Source organism: Dromiciops gliroides, chromosome 5, assembly GCF_019393635.1.
Source record: "Dromiciops gliroides isolate mDroGli1 chromosome 5, mDroGli1.pri, whole genome shotgun sequence".
Taxonomy (NCBI): Eukaryota; Metazoa; Chordata; class Mammalia; order Microbiotheria; family Microbiotheriidae; genus Dromiciops; species Dromiciops gliroides.
In genome coordinates this window covers 277249708-277265966 of record NC_057865.1, presented here as the reverse complement: position 1 = coordinate 277265966, position 16259 = coordinate 277249708, and the positions used below count along the sequence as shown (strand labels likewise).

The 16259-nt window shown below is 37.0% G+C and overlaps 1 protein-coding gene across 4 annotated transcripts in view; it reads right to left on the bottom strand.

The window, feature by feature from the left end:
- The window catches only part of SCYL2 (SCY1 like pseudokinase 2), an 82009-nt gene that overhangs the window by 21632 nt on the left and 44118 nt on the right, over nt 1-16259 (bottom strand). For 2 of the 4 annotated variants that reach the window (XM_043966631.1, XM_043966629.1), the window contains exons 4-12: nt 10123-10267; nt 8601-8750; nt 7361-7582; nt 6640-6756; nt 5712-5837; nt 3933-4109; nt 3436-3447; nt 3208-3330; nt 552-665 (exon numbers count right to left, since the gene is read on the bottom strand). In XM_043966631.1, the coding sequence (XP_043822566.1) occupies nt 552-665; nt 3208-3330; nt 3436-3447; nt 3933-4109; nt 5712-5837; nt 6640-6756; nt 7361-7582; nt 8601-8750; nt 10123-10267 (1186 nt within the window). The remainder of the gene's footprint in view (nt 1-551; nt 666-3207; nt 3331-3435; nt 3448-3932; nt 4110-5711; nt 5838-6639; nt 6757-7360; nt 7583-8600; nt 8751-10122; nt 10268-16259) is intronic. The other 2 variants (XM_043966632.1, XM_043966630.1) reach the window with 1 other exon arrangement.

Here is a 16259-nt window from a genome sequence, read left to right as displayed (position 1 = left end):
GACACTTCCTAGCCGAGTGACCCTGGGCAAATTACTTAACCTCTTTTTGCCTCAGTTTTCTCACCTGTAAAATGGGGGGTAATAATATTACCTACCTCCCAGGATTGTGACGAGGATCAAATGAGATATTTATCAAAAAGTGCTTAGCATAGTATCTGGCACACGGTAAACATAACATAAATGTTAGCTATCATTATTATTATAATTACATTTTACTAACAGTATTTATATTAATATGTAAAATGACAAATACAGAATTCCAGTATTTTCTAAAGATTTAGATGCAATGTCTAGTGACTTAAAAAATTATAAATACTACTTTCTCATTTTTCTTAATGCAACTCACTGAGGCCTATGAATCTTGGTAAAGGCCTTGGATTCAATTCTTTACCTGGTCTTTAGAAGTCACAATCATAATACCCATTTTTAAAAAATCATTAAAGTATAAGAGTTCTACTTAAAAAAAACTGTGCAGAAGAAATGATACATGGAAAAAAATACAAACATAAGAAAGAAATAGGCAAATAAGCAAAAATTCAATGTTTACTTACAGCAAGGGAAGATGTTTGTAAACATGCATTTTTAATTCTTGGTATCAAAGAATTTTTCATGGACGGATAGTCTATGAGGTTTGCAAAGGTTGGAATGATGTTCAGGCAAAGTTCCTAGAAAGGAAAAAGACCTGTATCAATCTTATAAGAAAAAAACTTAGAAAGCATTTCAATACACATCAATATAGCCCCAGTCTTACGTTAACACAGCCTGCTTATAATTCACACATTCATTATCTAATACCATTCTCACAACATACTTCTAAAGCAAATCTTAACTCTGCTTTTGACAGGCAAGAAAACCTTAAACAGCATGGCCAGAATCCAAAACTGATTTCAGTCAGCTGCTTTCACACCTCTCAATCTTTTAATGTTGGTTTTTAACAACAAAAAGCTTTATTATTCCTCATGTTGGGAGGAAAGAGGCCAAAACTTCCTGGTAACAAATTTTGATACTTAACAATGAAATATGATACCATGGGAAATACCAAACCTGGAGCCCATGGAATGCATCCTCTTTTTAGTGTCATCAGGAACACAAAAGCACATCGTTCACAGCCTTTTACCTCCTCAGCAAAGGTAAGAGAATGAAGGAGGAAGAAGAGGAAGGAAGAAAGGATGCAGAGAGGGCCAGAGGGCCAGCTTCCAGAGTGTTCTTCTTCACTCTAAGCTTTCACCCTACTGAAAGCACATTCTTATCGAAGGCAGGAGAAAACAATATCCCTAAGGCGGTTTCAGCTTCACAACTGTTTCCACATCTAAGCCTCATTACTTCTCTCTAACTTTTCCAAAGACAGGCTATACACACCCTCAGCTCCTTAAACCCCACCCCCAGATGACAGAACTTCTGCCTTATCTTGGGCTGCTCTCCTCTGGACTCTCTGCTGCTCATCAACAGCCTTCCTAAATGGCTACCTGGACGAAACGCAATCTCCCAACATAGTCTGACCAGTGAAAACAACAGAGAAGTGTTTTTTTTAATTCTTTTAATTCCTGGAAGCTGTCTCACTTATTAGGCCTATCCTTTTTTAGCACAAAATTTTTGCTCAAATTTTATTTTAAATATATGTCACTTCTCTCATGACTTTTCTCTCATGATTTTCTACATGTAGATGAAGTTTGAGAGAAATATTCTTATTTTTTTCTTCTAGGTTCCTTCTTCATCATCTGTTACCAGGCATAGTTTTGTCTTTGTACTGTTATGTTTAAAATCTAAATTGTGGTCACCTTAAATTAGAAGCTTTAGCACCAGTCCTTGGGTATTAAACATTTATTAAAGCATACAGATATTCCCATGGAGTTCAGAAACTCAAGAAAAAAGCCTATTTAGCCTAGAGTTCCAGCCTGGTCTGGTTCTTCCTCAAGTCCTCTGCCACAAGCCTGCTTCAATCACAAACTCTCTCCAGCAAACTGATTGTGGAAGCTTTTTATGGGTCTGGAACAGAGGCGGTCCTTACTGCTTCAAGCTGATTGGTTGGCGTCATCCAAATCGATTGGTTCTGAAGGTGTTCTCGAGGTATGGTTACAATCCAGTTAACCTGAAGTAGGCTAATCAGCAGTTAATCACTCTCACTTGATTCAATCAGTCTAGATTAATCTCCAGGTGGGTCTTTGAGTATCTGCTAAATCTCATGATTTCATCACAGTAGTTTTAAGCTGGCCTCTTTCAAAATGATGCTGACCTAGTGGGTAAATTGCCTGAGCTGCTTATGGAAATATTAGAAATGCTAGTTTCAAGAGCGCTTCAATGGACCAAACAACTTTTGTTTTTTGTTTTTTGCGCAGGGCAATGGGGGTTAAGTGACTTGCCCAAGGTCACACGGCTAGTAAGTGTCAAGTGTCTGAGGCCGGATTTGAACTCAGGAACTCCTGAGTCCAGGGCCGGTGCTCCATCCACTGTGCCACCTAGCCGCCCCCCCCAAACAACTTTTAAACTGCCAAAAAAGATACTCAATATTCACTGTAATATTCACCACTGGCTAATATTTGCTGAGCCCAATGCTCTGTTTTCCCCTCAAAAGGAGGTTATTTAGAACTCTTCTTAAATAGCAAATCTCACCCTATGTGCAATAGTCCCTAAAAAAGAGGTAGCAATCCAAAAATGGCCTTCTGAATGGAATAAATGGAATAATAAACATTGTTTCTTTTGCTTTAAGAATCAAGTTTCCTAGACTTACATGAACTGATGCTGAGTAAAATGAGCAGAACCAGGAGAACATTGTACACAGTATCAACAACATTGTGTGATCATCAACTGTGATAGTCTTAACTCTTCTCAGCATTACAATGATCCAAGATAATTCTAAAGGACTCATGATGAAAAATGCTCTCCACATCCAAAAAAAAAAAAGAACTGTGGAATCTGAATGCAGATTGAACCATAGTGCTTCTACCATTTTTTTCTCTTTTTTCTTATTCTTCTATCACAACATGACTAATGCAGAAATATGTTTAATGTGATTGTACACATATAACCTATATCCCATTGCTTGCTGTCTTGGGGAGGAAGGGAGAAAAATTTGGAACTAGAAATGTTACAAAAACAAATGTTGAAAACTATCTCTACATGTAACTGGAAAATAAAAAAATACCTTTATGACTAAAAAATAAAAATATAATCAAGCTTCCTAAGTTTTTCCCCAGTCAGCAGCCTTACCTGGATTTGAATTGAAGGAGCTTCTAAGGCTCTATAAACCATTGGCAGCACACTGTTCTTTATTTCATCTGGAGGTGTTTTGGTTAGCAGCAAATCCATTTTTTGCAAGAAAATTAACAAAATCTGTTTTTTAAAAAGTAAAGCACGTGACAATTATAAAGGGTTACAAAGATATATAAAGATTCTAAATAAGCCAACATAAGAGATGTCTTAAAAAGAATAACTTACCATGTTGCTGGCCTGAAGGCATGAAAGACAAAAAACACAAACCAACTCAAGCATGTGATTGCATTTCAGATGGCAGATCACCAGAACAAGCCTAGTCACACCCTACAAAGCTATCTATGCTTCAAGTAGTTAAAAAGCCTAACTGATAACTCTACCCCGCTATCTTTTTTTTTTTTTTTTTTGGTGAGGCAATTGGGGTTAAGTGACTTGCCCAGGGTCACACAGCTATTAAGTGTTAAGTGCCCGAGGTCGGATTTGAACTCAGATCCTCCTGAATCCAGGGCTGGTGCTCTATCCATTGCGCCATCTAGCTGCCCCCTCTACCTGGCTATCTTAACCCACTACTTTCTTTTTTACCTGAAGGAACTAGATCTTGTGCCAGCTAGCTGACTGAACTGCATAAGAAATAGTTACAAAAATTGATTCCAATGCACAAACACACACACACACACACACACACACACACACATACACAAAACACACACCCACATACCCACCTGGATAGGCTCCTGCTGCTTAAAGACGGGGCTGAGTTCTGGCAGAATTAACTTCACATATTCTTCTTTGGTACATTCCTCAGCAATTAGTAGAACATTGGGCAAAACGAAAGGTACCATATCAGGGTTTACAAACTCTGAGGTTAAGCAAGGCAAAATTCTTTGTACTATCACACGCTGCAAAGGGGGGAAAAGCACAAGAATGGATAAAGAGAAATATGTGGAAGTTCCTTCTATGTCAACTATACAAAATTAAAAAATAAAATAAACTGGAACTATCTCACGAGCTTCTACCCTACTGCAGTGACCACAGGTTCCTGAAAGCCATGCCAACAGAATGCAAGCTTTTGCAGGTCTGGCACCACAGAGGAAAAGCCCTAACAAAGTGAGGACCAGCCTAGCTAGGTCAGGGCAGAGACTCATCAGCATAACACTGGGTACCAAGGGATATATCAACTCTATCACATGACTATGAGGGCTCCTTTAGTAAGGGAATAAATAGTATGATTTCAAGCTAGAAGAGACCTTAGATATCATTTAGTCCAAACTCTGCATTTTATAAATGAGGAAAGTGATGCTCAGACAAGAAAAGTGACTTGTCAAAGGGCATAGAAACTCTTAGGGAGCACAGCCCAAATTAAACCCTAGCTCCTCCTGATGTGGGTTGGAATTTGGGGTCAAATTGATCGTGAGTCATCCCAAAAGAATTACAAGACTCAGTGACTCAGTTTTCCAAGTTTTATTGCAATACTGGGAATGACCACAGGAAGAGAACCAGAATAGTGGAAAGGTATCTCTGGAATAGTGAAAGAAAGGAGTTATATTTATACTATGGATAAATTGATTATCCATTTCATTACAATAATCTCCACCTTAGGGAGGTACGGGGAGGGCTTATCATAATTTGCAGTTCCTGGGGTCCTAAGACAACCCCCAAGGAAAGTACCTTTTTCAGTGGAGGTGTGTTTTGGGGATTTACATGTCATAAGGTAAATCTGGGGACAAATTTGGCCTTTTCTGCACGTCTCTTTCTGGTTCCCATGCTTAGTTTCAAAACATCTTCATATCATTTGTTCCTAGTTTGAGTTTCTATAGTCTGTCAAGTTTTTCATTGTTACATGACCTGCCCCATTATGTTCCCGTTATGGGCACTGATTTCTGTGGGTATGAGAACCTAGCATCCTGACTTGTAAGTTATCCATTAACTGGGATCTGAATCCCTTTTAGAGCTCATATCTGAATTAAAGCTTGGATCTTGGGTTTTTCTATTAACCCCCTTTTGCCTCCTACATCACTCCCATACCAGAGCCACTGTTATAGGTACATGGTGTCCCCTCTGAATGGAAGGAGCCTAACACTCAGCAGGTCCATAATAAATGCCAGCCATTACTGGTAAATGATTGACTGACATGTTTACTGCCTAATGATAATATTAACTTTCATGCTGCAAGAACTTCATTCAATAAAAATTACTATTTGGTGCACAAAAAATCCCAGTGGCCTTGACCATTCATCCAAATTTTCCACCCCAACAAGGAGCCTTTCACTGGCTTTAATCGGTCCAATGCTCATTCCTATCTTCAAGGCATTTTGCTGACCTCCCTTCCAAATCAAGTCAACCCACTGGTTTTAGGGACTGAAGGGGAGACACTCCTTGTGTCTAAACCTAAACTTACGAGTAGACTCCCTCACTTCTCTGGGCCAGCCACTAGATTAAATCAGCAAACAGCTTAATGTTTTCAAATCTAGGTCACACCAAGAAAGTGAACAAAAACAAACCTTGGGTAGTTTGGGCAAAACCTTCGGGAGTCCTTTGAAAAACTGTGATTTCTGAAGATTATCTCTTTGGAATAATGAATCAAAATATTGTAGCGTGACTGCACCAACATCATCAAAGAAGGGAATCTAAAGGTAAAGAATTTTAGATGACAATCAGATCCCACAGTTGAACTAAATTCTTTCTTTTGTAATACAAAAGAAGACTCCCCTAAAGCCACAGAGAGGATAACTAAAGAGCTGGAAAAAATGAGAGATGCATGTCCTCACTGTGCAATTCTCAACACTTTTAACATATTTCAAAGACCAATGGTGATGTTTATAATTTAAAACTTCAGTGAGGGAGCAGCTAGATGGTACAGTGGATAAAGGACTGGCTCTGGATTCAGGAGGACCTGAGTTCAAATCCGACCTCAGACACTTGACCCTTACTAGCTGTGTGACCCTGGGCAAGTCACTTAACCCTCATTGCCCCACAAAAACAAACAAACAAAAAAAACTTCAGTGAATGAATGAGTGTGTGTGTGTGTGTGAGAGAGAGAGAGAGAGAGAGAGAGAGAGAGAGACAGAGAGAGAGAGAGAGAGAGAGAGAGAGAGAGAGAGAGAGAGAGAGAGAGAGAGAGAGAGAGAGAGCGCACGAGCAAGGGAGGGATTATGTCTATGAGGCTATCAATGGCAGGGTACAAAATTCTCTAAAGATGGAATCCTGCTTGTTAAGATTCTATTCATTTGAAATATTAGTTTCATCAGCATAGCTATAGAAATATAGAAAGTTTCTACTGTTTTAGTTTGCATGAAGAATATAAAATGTTCCTTGAGTATATAAAACTATTATCTATAAATAAAAATGTTGATTGTAAATACTACATGGCAAAATAATTGAAAATGAAGGTTTCATCCATCTGAGGAAATAAATACCTTTGATACTCACCTTTGTCATTTGATCTGCATCTGGCCTGACAGTTGGAGTTACATTTAAAAGTAATTTCACATGTTCCCGGACTTCTTCAGGTATGTTCTGAAGAGAACTGGATCCCAGACGACTCAGCTAATCAACAGAATGATTAAATACCAACCAATTTTTAAAAACCACAACCCTATCCAAAAGGGTATCAAATTACATTATTTCCAAATAACCTTCTTAAATATTTAGAAAGGCATCAAAGGCCAACCAAAATGTCTAACTCTACTAAATAAACTAAGATATCTCAGACTAGTTAAAATCATACTAACTCCATCCATGCTACTAGAAAAAAAAAAGTCACTTTCTTATAAACATCTTATATGTTTAAGAAATACTTTTTAAATGAAGCTTTGCAAATAAAGCTAAATTTCAAACTATCACAATATATGAATATACATATCATTACTTAAGTTACACTTATAAAACTAAGTCAAATCTGATTTATATGCAATTTTAAATTGCAATACTATGGGGTAGCTAGGTGGTGCAGTGGGTAGAGCACTGGCCCTGGAGTCAGGAGTACCTGAGTTCAAATCCGGCCTCAGACACTTAACACTTACTAGCTGTGTGACCCTGGGCAAGTCACTTAACCCCAATTGCCTCACCAAAAAAAAAAAAAAAAAAAAGGCAATACTATGATCTTATTTCATTTTAGATAGCTATATGGGGGCCATGGCAGAGGAAATACCTGATCCAGCTGCCTACTGAAGCTCTTATATATATCTTGCTTGTTGACTTCAAAGATAGGTTTGCCTTTATTAAATACAGCATAAACAACAGCTCCTAAGGAGTACATATCACTTGCTGTCTCACAGCTCACAGAAAGTATGTATTCAGGAGCGAGGTATTCAGGATTTGGTAGGCATAAAGAAGGTAAATTTGGATCCCACTCTTTACAAGGAAACTTGGGCTACAAAAAAAAAAGGGGGGGGGGGAGAAGAGAAGAATATATATATATATATATAAGAAACAAATTAAAATTGAATTAAGTTTAAACAGCAATTTACTTCTAAATTCACAACCATGTAAACTGATGTGTACACACACACACACACACACACACACACACACACACACGCACGCTCCAATTAAATAATCACTAAAATAAGGCCACAGTACAAAAGAATTTGAATAACATTTTTGAAACTACTAAAATTTACTTCAAACAAATTTATAACAAATTATTATTAAGAGTAAAGACTGGGATAAGTATTTTCTGACAAGTGCTATAAGTTTCACAGAATAGAAAACACAAGATTTACAGATGTTCCAATATGTGTATTACATGTAATATATGTAATGTAGACCAAACTTTTTGGGGATGTTTTATTTTCTAAAGTTCCTAATTATATGAAGTTAAGTACAGTATAAGTAAAATTATGGTTACAATAACAACTACTTACAGCAAAACCTGTTACGTTATATAGTATAAAACTGACATGTTTAAACACTTATTTTCCATAGTTAACATTAGAAGCAATTTCTACTGAATTATATAGCTTTTCTCTCTAAGTAATAGACATATACATCCATCCCATTGAGAAGTAGTCTTGTGTGAAAGATAGACTTGAACTCTGAAAGCTGAATAAATATATTGATACTAGCTGTATGACCAAGGGCCAGTCACTTAATCCTTCTTAGCCTCAATGACCTTCTCTGTAAAATGGCTATAATAATACCAGTAGAGCCTGCCACAAAGGGCGGTTGTGAAGCTCAAAGGAGATTATGCTATGTAGCATGCCTCACACACTTTAAGGCACTACAGGAATGTAAATCACTATCATTAAAGCTATGCTGTTTTCTGAAAACATATTGTGTAACTTAAGTACTTTCAGTACTGCTGATGAAACTAAAGTTTCCTAGAATCCATTTCAAATGTAATAACTAAGGTATTATTTTGTTTTTTACATAGGAAAAAAAATCACTACCTCTTGTTCAGAAGGATTTGTTGATGGTATACAAAAATCAAAGCCCATTATTTTCCAAGCTCCCGTTTTATTCAATATTATATTTTCTGGAGTAAGGTTTCCATGAACCATTTTCACACTGCTATGTAAAAATGACAATCCTTCAGAAACCTGTAAATGGAAAAAGGTTCATTTCTTGCTAATAATACTTAAATTAAAATAAGTAAAAAACAAGTGACCACTTCTAGTAATAAAATTTGATTATTACTTCTCATCACAATTCTTTAGTACCCTATGTCTAATATTAGGAAAAACTGTATTAGCTGTATTTTTAAAGAGAAAAAAACAACTGAAGAATAAATATGCTTATTTGCAAAAAGTATAAAGCAAGTATTTTAAAATTCCCTTCTATAAATGCTATTAAGCAAATCTTCTAGAAGTTACCTGGCAACTTCCTCCAAAGTTTCATTACTTGAATTCAATTAAATACTTTATGACATCCTACAGAATGTAACCTAACAATATTGTATATATTTACCTTTCAAACATTCAATACAGCATAAACTAACTTTACACTAATTCTAACAGCTTTTATATTTATGCTCAAGATTACCATTAAATTTATGAAAAACTGATAAAAAATGGTTGATCTATTTTGCTTAATGTTAAAAATGAAACTTAGGCTCCCTCCTGTCTCCACATTAAATTCTCATTTTCTTAACTTGAATATTTTTATTGTGGAATATAAGAGTAACAAAAATAACATTCTAGAACATTATTTGAAATATTTTTCAAACAGAAATAATTTCTAAGTACCTCAGGTATACATGCATTATGATGCTTGATTTTTCTTAGTCGAGACACAGAAATGACTCTTCACAAGCTCCTATACAAGTATTTTAGAACAATTCAAGTCATCAAGATCATATTGCTGCATAGAGATTGCTTAAAGGTAAGCTATGGCAACATCATAAAAAGGACACTATTACCTAAATTAATCTACTTCAGTATGATACCAAAGTACTAAAGGATTACTTTAAAGAGCTAGAAAAAATAATAACAAAACTTATATGAAGGGAAGACCCGATTGTCTGCATTGCTTCCTCACGAGAACTTAGGCAAATTTTAAACCCTTTAATGAAGAATACACAGAAATATATGCAACAATTTTGTAAAGTATAAAAAGCTATACAAACATAAGATATGACATGAAAGCTTAGCTTAGGTAAGGATGAAATGTCAAAATAATAGTTACACACAAGACTATTGATATATTGAGGGAAATATACACAAAATAGTCTAGTTGAAAATACTGTTTTAAAAGTTAGTTTATGGGGGCAGCTAAGTGGCACAGTGGATAGAGCGTTGGCCCTGGATTCAGGAGTACCTGAGTTCAAATCCAGCCTCAGACATTTAACACTTACTAGCTCTGTGACCCTGGGCAAATCACTTAACCCCAATTGCCTTACTAAAACAAAACAAAAAAAACAACAAAAAAAGTTAGTTTATGCATTAAAAAAATCTAGCCAAGATATGCACATACCTGAAGCAACCCATATTTTGTTTCTACATCATAAAGTTTATAATCCTTAATATCAGGGGACCCCGTGGAAGGCAAATTTTCCCAGTTCCCAAGAACATTGGCTAAACTTGCACATACTGGTTCTGTACAAAAGGCCAGGCAGTCTCTATAAAAGACAAAGAGAGTTATACTTACTGGAACATTTTTCCCATGTTTTAAGTTTTTTAACATATATGAACTATAATGGGGATACCTATTCAATTCTTATATGTATGACAAAAGAGGACATGCCAAATCCATTTATTTTAGTACAAAGAGTACTAAAGCCAGTACTTTAAGCCAGCATAGCAATGTCACAAAGGCATTTGTTGAGGGATAAAATTTATGAATCAAATGTGAAGGAACGAACAAAAATGGAATATGCTCCAAAATCCTAGGAAATTGTTAGAGTAACTTCGTCACACCAATTATTACAGTATTATAACAAATCTTAAAACAAAATGCTAAGTCCAATACCTTTAGGAAATACAAAGTAAGTTTATCTGCAATTTACTGCCCACTGAACTTCTGACTCTTTCTGGTGAATGCCATCAACATACACAAAGCATCACACACTGTCCAGAAAAGCAATGGCTCCCTACAAGGTAGCTTTCAAAGTCTTACAGGATGGAGAGAATGTCAATAAGCTAAGGCTTATTTGAATGAAGATTCTAATTTTGTCTAGCTCTGCCTTGAAGTCCAAGTAGTTAAAACATGGTTGGAAGAGGGGAGGATGAGGGAAGACATGCTTTTAAAACTAAAAGGCCACGGGGAAGTTAAGTGGCACAGTGGATAAAGCACTGGCCCTGGATTCAGGAGGACCTGAGTTCAAATCGGGCCTCAAACACTTGACACTTATTAGCTGTGTGACCTTGGGCAAGTCACTTAACCCTCATTGCCCCCCCACACACAAAATATACATTATGTTTCACTAAAAATTCTAAGTAATAATAAATCTAGGCATCAAAGAAAAAAATCTCCTTTCATCTGTCTACAAGAGACATAATCTCTCCCTATGTTCCAGGACAGTGAAAAAGATGACCAAAAGAAAAAGCCCTGTCCAGAAGGGAAGAGATGAGAGCACAAGAAGCAGGGCAGAACTGGCTGAGGTCTTAAGGTAATGGGGCATATGTGTGATGGGGTAGGCAGTTCTGTGAACACGCAATAAAAAGGATGTTCCAAACACATGGCATGACACAAGGCATGTGTGTGTGAGCTTTCCTTCCTGTCAGCTCGAGCAGGAATGTTACTGTGGGAGTGACTCTTCAGTACCTTCTCCCTGAGCCTAGCTAGTGTCTCTCTGGGCCCACGAGTCTGAAAAACCAAACTGACACTTAGGATGGAAATCACATAGCGTTACAAATGATTGATTTCCCCCCCCTCACCCACCCCGTTTTTATTTTTCTTTATTTCATTAAATATTTCTCAATTACATGGGAAAAAATTAATATTCATTTTTTAAAATTTTGAGTTCCAAATTCTCTTCCTCCCTCCCCTCCCCTTCCTTGAGAAGGCAAGCAATGTGATATTGATTATACATGTGAAGTCATGAAAAACATGTTTTCATTTTAGCCGTGTTGCAAGAAAAATAAAATTTTTAAAAAGGATGCTTCAATTTGCACTCAGAGTTGATCGCGTCTCACTCTGGAAGTGCATAGAATCTTTCATCATGGGTCCTTGGGAGCTGTCATGGATCACTGTCTTGATAAGCGTAGCTAACTAAGTCTTTCACAATACAACTGATTATCCTAATGTTACCTTTATTTACATTCCATACCTCAATTTCTGTGTTAATATATAATTGGCAGAAAAGTACACTAACAAAAGTAGACTGACATAGTTTTTTTTTTTTAGGTAGATAGTTATTTTTATTTTTTTACAATTACATGTAAAGATAGTTTTCAATATTCATTTTTATAAGATTTTGAGTTTCAGATTTCTTCTCTATCCCTCCCTCCTATCTGATACATGTTATAGGTGTGCAATCAAGTAAACATATTTCCACATTAGTCATGTTGTGACAAAAGAAACAGAACAAAAGGGAAAAGGCATAAAAAACAAAAGTGAAAATAGTAAGCTTCCATCTCCATTCAAACTCCATAGTTCTTTCTCTAGATGTGGATAGCATTTTCCATCATGAGTCTGTTTTAATTGTCTTAAATCATTGTATTGCTGAGGAGAACTAAGTCTATCAGAGTTGAATATCACACAATGTTCCTGTTACTGTGTACAACATTCTCCTGATTCTGCTCACTTCACTCAGCATCAGTTCACATAAGTCTTTCCAGGTTTTTCTGAAATCTACCTGCTCATCATCTTATAGCACAATAGTATCACTTTACATTCATATACCACAACTTGTTCAGCCATTCCCCAATTAACGGGCATTCCCTCAATTTCCAATTCTTTGCCAACACCAAAAGAGCTGCTATAAATATTTTTGTACATTTAGGTCCTTTTCCCTTTTTCAAGATCTCTTTGGGATACAGACCTAGTAGTGGTATTGCTGGATCAAAGGGTAGACACAGTTTGATTGTCCTTTAGACATAGTTCCAAATTGAGCTCTGTCTATAATGGTTGAATCAGTTCAAAATTCCACCAACAATGCATTACTGTCTCAATTTTTCCACATGTTCTCCAACATTTATCATTTTCCTTTTCTATTGTATTAGTCAATCTGATAAGCATGAGGTGGTACCTCAGTTTTAACTTCTCTAATCTATAGTGTAGGGTCTGAATTTAATATGTGGAGAGTTAATTGGGTGGCTTGCCATAATATTGGGGTTCAGAAAATAATGAGGGACCTCTAGGTCCAATACTTCCTCCTTTCCAAACTGCCTTTTTAGATATTTCTCCCAGTCCAATAAGAAAGGAGCTTAACAGCCTCTTTTCCACAAACGAATCAGGTTTTATTAATGGGAATAAAATACACAGCAAAGGTGAAATTAATAAAGTCAAAGACAAGGGAATAGGGAAAGAGGAAAATGGATAATCTCCCTGACTCTGACAATAACCTATACAATCCCCAAACTCACTTCCAGCTCAGCTAATTTAGAGGGCTGGATTTAACTCACCACCAGGGGTCCGTAGTTTTTATGGGAGTCAGCAGCCACTCTCTAGTCAGCTCCCAAGCCAGAGGGAGAGAAAGCATGAGAGTGAGAGAGAGAGAGAGAGAGTATGTCTGGGAGAGTGTGTGTTACTTCCTGTTGGGGTCCTCTTTTCTACCGTTTTCTCCTCCCCCAAAGGGGAGGTCCTTCAAGTAGTGTGGCTGAGACTGATTCCCTGTTGATGTCACAGGGCCAGGTGTGGCTCAAGATCCAATCAACTTGGGACAGCTAGGTGGTGCAGTGGGTAGAGCACTGGCCCTGGAGTCAGGAGTACCTGAGTTCAAATCCAGCCTCAGACACTTAACACTTACTAGCTATGTGAACCTGGGCAAGTCACTTAACCTCCATTGCCTCACTAAAAAAAAAAAAAAAAAAGATCTAATCACCTTAAGTGAGTACTTAGTGGTTTCTCATTCATACCCAAATCAAATACTACTAAGTCAATCAAGTCGGACCCCTGGGGGGCTACCAAATTCCATTATTTTACCACAATAGTGATTTAGAACATTTTTTCATATGACTATAAATAACTTTTCATTTCTTCTTCTGAAAATTTCCTGGTCATATCTTTTGACCATTTCTCAATTAGGGAATGAGTTGTATTCTTATAAATTTGACTCAGTTCTCTATATATTTGAGAAATGAGGCTGTTATCAGAAGCACTTTGTTAAGGGCTAAAATTCTAGCTAGTCTGTCTAAAATATCTAATGAGTGGTCGCCAATAAATTATAAGCTTTAGCAAGAGTTAGATTTTTAAGCATTTATTAAGGAGAATAAGAATTTGGTAAAGAGAGAGAGAAAGGCCTAGATTCCTATCTATTAAAGGGAAAGCACATTTCTAGCTCCCTTCTCCACCAGAGTCCAGAGGAAAGAGCCCGAGACTGAGCACCAGTCTCTTCCTTCCTCCTCCCACTAGCCCGCGTCACTTCCTGACGCCAAAGAAAAGACTCCTGGTCTTGCCCTCAAAGACCTTCGCTTCATGGGCAGAACTCTTCTACAGTAAGTCTCCAGCAGGTGGCATCATTCCAATTGTTACAGTCCCCCCTGTTGTTCCTCAAGAAACAAAATGTTTCCTTGACGGAACAACTTGCTGTAAAAATTGTTTCCCATCTTTCTACTTTCCTTCTAATCTTGATTGTGCTGGTTTTGTTTGTGTAAAAACTTTTTTAATTTAATGTAATAAAAAGGTCCCGTTTTGCACTTCTTGATGTTCTCTATCTCTTGTTTGGTCATAAATTCTTCCCTTCTTTATAGATCTGACAGGTAAATTCTTCCTTGTGCTCCTAATTTGCTTATGGTATCACCCTTTGTGACATAACTAATTTTTTTAAATGGCTAATCTTAAAACAAATGTTTTTAATTACCTTTTTATCCTCCAGAAAAAAAAGTTAGAAAATTATATTTTGGTCATTTAAATGTACATATTTTAAAGTATCCACAAGGAAAATATTTTACCCTTAAAATGATTTGGATTTTCTAAGAAAGCATTCTAGCTTTCAAGCTTGGCTTTTTATATTTTTCCCCATTAATTCATTAATTTTGTCCTGATTATAAATAAATGAATCATGATCGAATGAATCCAAGTTCAAGCTACTAACCAAATTATTGGGATTAGAGAAAATGTATACATTATCTCTTCAGAGGAAAGGAGGGTTATAAAACATTTGAAAATGTGTATTTTAGCTTACTGCATTATTTAAATTTAGTGGAACACATATGAAGTGTATATTTTATCATTTGCCAAGACCAAGACTTCTAGAGGCACCCTTGCTCCCATTCCATCTTGTTTTCTCCAGCATATTGCCCCCTACCAGCACCCTTTTCTCCTTACAATCTCTCTCATCTTCAATCTCTCCCTTTCTACAGCTTCCTTCTCTGCAGCCAATAAACACTTATCTCTCCCACCCTCCCTCCTAAAAAAAAATAATCTCTAGAACCTACCATCCCTTCTAACTATTGTCTCTATTTCTCCTCCCCATCTAAGCTAAATGCCTTTTAAAAAGTCAGCTGCAGTCAGGTCTTCTTTCCAGGGCACCCTGCCTGATACCACCACAATTCTAAGGCAACACTGAATAATGCTTTCATCACTACCTTTAGTGAACCAGCATTTTCTTTTCTGTCCAATGGCTACTTTCAGTTTTTATTCTCTTAGACCTCTGTAGCATATTATGCGGTTGACTACACAATCCCTCTAATTCTATTCTGCCTCTGTATTGATCGAATTTCCCAGTTCACTTCAAGAATTCAATATTTATTAAGTATATACTACATGCTACAAGGTACTGTGTTTTAATCCCCTCCCCCCCAGAAATCTGAAGGTAAACAATAGTTCCCTCAGAAAACGACAAAACATTTACACACAAAAACATAAAATGCCCTCAACTTGGGGCACAAAAGGTAATAAGGCTGGAAAGAAATGGGGGCTCCTCACACCATGTTTTAGAGTCAATGCTTCATTCGGGATGCTTTTAGCCAGAATATGCTCTGAGAAGATGGCTGTGATAACTACGTCTAGCACGGATTCTGAAGAGCGTGTGCCTATGGCACAAATGTCAAGGGAGGTAGGTTTCTTCTTTTCCTATGCTTCTCTCTCCTCCTTCACATGTCTGCTAAGGTCCAAGTGCTTTCTTATTCCTGTCAGAATATTTGTCTCCTTTCATTGATTCAACTATCACCTCTCTGCTGATGATTCCCAAATCTCTATCACTAGTCCTGATTTCTCACTTGTATGTGCCTCTCTCCACTCGGGTGTCTCACCATCACCTTATTCTCCAGCATCTCAAAATGAGAACAGCACCTCTCTGTCCTACTTCACAATTTCTTCTCTTCCCCATACTTAAGAGGTACTGCTTTGCTTCAACTATCTACATTAGACACCTGGTAGATTTGTTTACCTATTCATTCACTTACACCAGACACTAGACACTACACTGAGCTCAACAAGGAATCTAAGTCAAGAAGTTACAAAGAGCAAAATATAGTTTGTGTCTTGGAGGAAGCTAAAGGCGAGCT